Here is a 4920-nt window from a genome sequence, read left to right on the forward strand (position 1 = left end):
ATGATTAAAGTTTATAATTTGGAAAACACTTTTTGTTTAAAACTAGAAGTCCTCTCTGAAGAGAAAATTTGTGGTTTTGTTCCTAGAACTAACGATGCTTTTACTCTAAAAGAATTGCAACAAAGAAACATAGATAATCACGATGTTAATTTTAATGATTCTGCAATAGATCTGCTTCTTGGAGCAGACATTACATCTAAATTGTTTACTGGTAAATCAATAGCATTAAAATCAGGTTTAATGATTGTTCAGACAAAACTTGGTAATACTCTTACTGATAAAATAAATAATGTTTATGCAGATATAAATAATGGTGGGTCAATATCTGTTGATTCCAATTGTATCCTATGTGATAATGTATGTGTATTGCATTCAGTAACTTTAAATGTAAATAAGCTTTGGGATCTCGATGTAATATGTATCAGAGACCCATATGATAATTCGAAACAGAGAGTAATGTTTTCGGAAGCTATTGAGCAGTATAAAGATAACAACTTAACTATTCTTCCGAATGGAAGATATGAACTTTTACTTCCATTTAAAAGTGAAACTACTTTGCTTGATAACAAACAGTTAACTTTAAAGCGTCACTTGAATATGTGTAAACGCTCTTTAGCAAATGGTTATTTGAATGATTATATCAATGTTTTTAAAAACTGGCCGGAGATAAATATTATAGAAAAGGTTCCTGAAAGTGAAATTAATGAACCTTGCCATTATTTGCCCCATCGTCCTGTCATCAAACAATCGAGCGAGACATTTAAATTGCGTCCAGTATTTGATGCCTCAGCCAAACAGTGCAATTAACCATCTTTAAATGACTGTTTGGTCAAAGGCCCAAATTTGATCGAATTGATTCCTGATATTATTGACAGGTTTAGATTATTTCCAATAGGTCTTTCTTCTGATATAGAAAAGGCCTTTTTGCAGCTAAGCATCTCCCCTCAGCACCGAGATTTTTTACGATTTTTCTTTCCATCTGAGACAGGTGATCCCATTGCTTATAGACACTGTAGAGTTGTGTTTGGTGTGACCACGAGTCCCTTTTTACTAATGGCTTCTTTAAGTAATCACTTGGAGAACGCTTCCGATGAATTTTCCGATGTTGTTCCCAAGCTCCGACATGCTTTTTACGTCGACAATTGCGTCACGGGAGTTAATACTGTCACAGAATTAGAAAACTTTATTATTAAGACTAAAAAATTAATGAAAACAGCTTGTTTTAATTTGTGAGGTTGGGAAGGTAATATAGCAAATCCTCTTTTATCCAAGTCTTCTGGTGATACTTCCTTACTGGGTATTAAGTGGAATTTGGATCGAGATACTTTACGATGCAACTTTACTAATGATTTAGATCGTAACGAAACATTTACAAAAAGAACTGTATTATCGTATGTGCAGCGGTTTTTCGACCCAATAGGTACATTGTGTCCAAGTACTTTGCAGCCTAAATTATTGTTGCAGAAGATGTGGAAAGATAAGCTTAGTTGGGATTCCTTAATACCGCCAGAAATGAATAAAGAATTTTCTACGTGGATAGGTGAAATATCCTTTTTTGAGCACATCAAAATACCTCGTTTTGTCGAAATTAATGATTCTTCGGAATTACATGTATTTGTAGATGCGTGCAAAACTTCATACGGTGCATGTGTATTTATGAAAACTGAAAATTCTGGTAATGTTAAAATTCTATTATTACGCGCTAAAGCTAGAGTCGCACCCGTAAAAGAAATGTCTATTCCTAAACTCGAACTTATGTCTTGTTGTATCGGAGCAAGAATGGCTCTTTCCATTCGTTTAGCTCTTGATATCCCTACTATGAAAACGTATTTTTGGTGCGACTCAATGGTTGCGTTGTGGTGGATAAAAGAGCAGGGGGAGTGGTCCATTTTCGTTTCTAATCGAGTTAAAGAGATTAGGCAAATTACTTCACCTAATGATTGGCGGCATGTCACGGGAGATATTAATCCTGCTGACCTCGTTTCACGTGGATGTTCTCCCAAAAAGTTGGCAAGGACCGTCATGGTTGTTAGAAACTTCGAGTAACTGGCCTTGCAATGGGATTTTTTGCGAAAAGGAAGTAGATTTAGAGAGAAGAAAGGTAGTGCTTAGTAATTTTAATTCGGTTGAGGAGGAAATACCGTGGTACGCAAAACAGTTTTCTAGCTATCCATCAATAATCATGTTGCTTGGGTATTGCGCTTCGTTAACAATTGTCGCGTTCAAAAGAAATCTAGAATTGTAGGCAACTTGACCCTAACAGAAACTGAATCAGCGGAAAAGAGTTTAATCAACATTGTTCAATCAAAGTTTTTACCTTTTCCTAATGAAATACCTGTATATAATGCTTACAAAGATTCAGAGGGTATGATCAGAGTTAAAACTCGCATAACTGAAAGAATCGACACCCCTTATTTTAAATCTCCTATAATTTTGCCTGAAAAGTGTATTTTTACACAGAGATTAATCGAGTATTATCATTGTGTTAACTATCATGCTGGTACTCAAATATTGTTGAGCATCATTCGCGAAAAATTTTGGATTGTGAGAGGTAGAAAAGCAATTCGCAATATTGTAAAGAGCTGTATAAAGTGCAAAAGGTATACCGCTAAAGTTCATTTCACCGAGCCTGTTTCTCTTCCCGAGGACCGTGTGAAGGATGCATATGTTTTTGAGGTTGTAGGAGTGGATCTTGCGGGACTCCTCTACATCAAGAAAGGTAGCAAAACATGGGTTGTTTTGTTTACTTGCGCAATATACCACGCTGTCCACTTGGAGTTAGTGACCTCTTTAAGTACAGATTCATTTCTTTTGGCTTTTCGACGTTTTGTCGCCAGAAGAGGTCGTCCCAGAAAAATGTATTCAGACAATGGCACTAACTTCAAGGGGGCATACAATGATTTGAATGAAATTGATTGGGATAAAGTTTTGAGAGAGGCAGAGTTACACCATATAAACTGGAAATTTAACCCTCCGTCAGCAGCCTGGTGGGGAGGTTTTTGGGAACGGCTGATTCGGACACTTAAAGATCTTTTGAAACGCACGCTAGGAGGAGCTGTTTTGACCTATGAAGAGTTGCAAACGGTATTATGCGACATCAAGTCTATTATGAACTCTAGACCGCTCACCTATCTGTCCGAAGACTCAACCGATTTAAAACCTCTTACACCAGCTATGTTTCTTTTAGATAACTCAGAAACTAAAGTAATTGATATCGATATGGTCGATGCTCAGCATTGTCGCAAGCGAATTCGATATAGAATTCAGCTTATAGAATCCTTAAGAAAACGTTTCCGAAAGGAGTACTTGGGACAGTTGATTTTAAAACAAAATTTAAAGGGCAAAAATATTGATATTTCGGTTGGTGAGGTCGTTCTCATTGGCGATGACTTTAAGAAGCGTTTGAATTGGCCATTAGCCAGGGTGATAGAGCTTATCCCTGGTAAAGATGGGAAAGTTCGAACTGTAAGACTGAAAGCTCAAAATGGAGAAATGTTGAGGCCCATTCAAAGAATTTATTCTTTAGAACTCCCTTCTGCTAACAAATTAAATTGCCTTTACAGAAAAGGGCCAAAACACCCATTTCTTTAGCAGCTAATCAGAATATGAAAGACCAAAATGCTGATAAGATGTTGCCTTCTGTTCCTGCTGATGTAAAACTTGAACAGTCTTCTGCCCAAGTTACCCGCTATGGACGTTCGATTAAAGTGCCCAAAAGATTTTTAACCTCGTTTTGAGTTGGTCACAGCCTTCTCAAAACGGGGGGGGGAGGATGTTGCGATACAGCTAGCGCCATCTGAGGAGAATATTTTCAACTTCCATTATTATTATTCTCTAATTTTTCTGGAAACCGCCAACGGCGGATGTAAAAGTATTTATTCTTTGTTATTAAAAGTTTGTTTAGTTATTAAGCCCTTGTGTGCTTGTCTCATTTGTTATTTTACAATGAGTGTATAATATGCCATTTTTCCCAGTTTCGAATATAATTAAATCGGGTAGATTTTATCGGATAACCCCATCTTTTATATTTAAAAATAGTATTGTTCAAAATAGGGTGCACTTTCTGTTTGGTAGAATTTTCATTTGACTTAAACACTGAAAACATGGCCTGCACTCGAATCATACTCTGTGTGCAGAAATGCCAAACTTCCGAGGAGAAAGTCTAAGAGTAGAAATATGGAATATATGTTGTCAGAAAATAAAATAAAATATTACTTCTCAATTTATAATTGACCTAGGATACTATATTATATATCGAAATTATATCGACATAGCTTTGACATCGACATGGATTTTTCGATAAAGTTCTACACTAGCGTAGTTAATGGAATTTAATTAGTTGCTATGAATGAAGGAGACAAATTTTGAGTATATGCGCTCTGAGAAAATTTATCTTATTATGGTAAAGGAAATGTTTTCGTTATTTTTGATGTTTTTCTTTACTCAGTTTTTTCCAGCCATTCAAAAAGTTCCATTTCTTTTTATCATTTATTTATCTTTAACTTATATTGGCGAAATAAAGAAATTTAAAACTATATACTTTCATTAAATATATGGCTAATCTTTTCTTTTAAAAAAAATTAATTTTGAATAGTAAAACTTTTTCCGTTTTGGCATAAAACATCGCTCTTCAAATAATCTTTCCTGGAGTCCATTGTACACGCATATATTTGAAGAAAATAAAAAATATATACGATTTTTTTAAATTGAGTTTATTTTTCTTGTTTTAGTTGTTTTCTAGATCATCCAAATAATTAAAAAAAAAAATACTACATCCATGTGAAATAGTTTAAAAAATATTGTCTTGTAATTTATAGGGCATTATCAGTGGAATGTACTATTTGACTTCATTTTTGACAAGGATTCTGAGAATATTAATTACGAGTGGTGATTAACGTAGTACCCTATAAATAATGTTAG

General features: G+C 34.8%; 2 protein-coding genes across 2 annotated transcripts; both read left to right on the forward strand.

The window, feature by feature from the left end:
- Positions 1-807, forward strand: LOC139424906 (uncharacterized). Its single transcript, XM_071177004.2, has one exon. It carries the CDS (start codon positions 1-3, stop codon positions 805-807), a length of 807 nt encoding a protein of 268 aa, XP_071033105.2.
- A 1560-nt stretch (positions 808-2367) lies between these two features.
- LOC107454308 (uncharacterized) lies at positions 2368-3737 on the forward strand. Its single transcript, XM_071177006.2, has 2 exons — positions 2368-3465; positions 3564-3737. Exons 1-2 carry the CDS (start codon positions 2368-2370, stop codon positions 3735-3737), a joined length of 1272 nt encoding a protein of 423 aa, XP_071033107.2.
- The last annotated feature ends 1183 nt before the right edge of the window (positions 3738-4920 follow it).

This window comes from Parasteatoda tepidariorum, chromosome 6, assembly GCF_982258835.1.
Source record: "Parasteatoda tepidariorum strain Cologne lab strain chromosome 6, Ptep-v5.0, whole genome shotgun sequence".
In the NCBI taxonomy this organism is placed as follows: domain Eukaryota; kingdom Metazoa; phylum Arthropoda; class Arachnida; order Araneae; family Theridiidae; genus Parasteatoda; species Parasteatoda tepidariorum.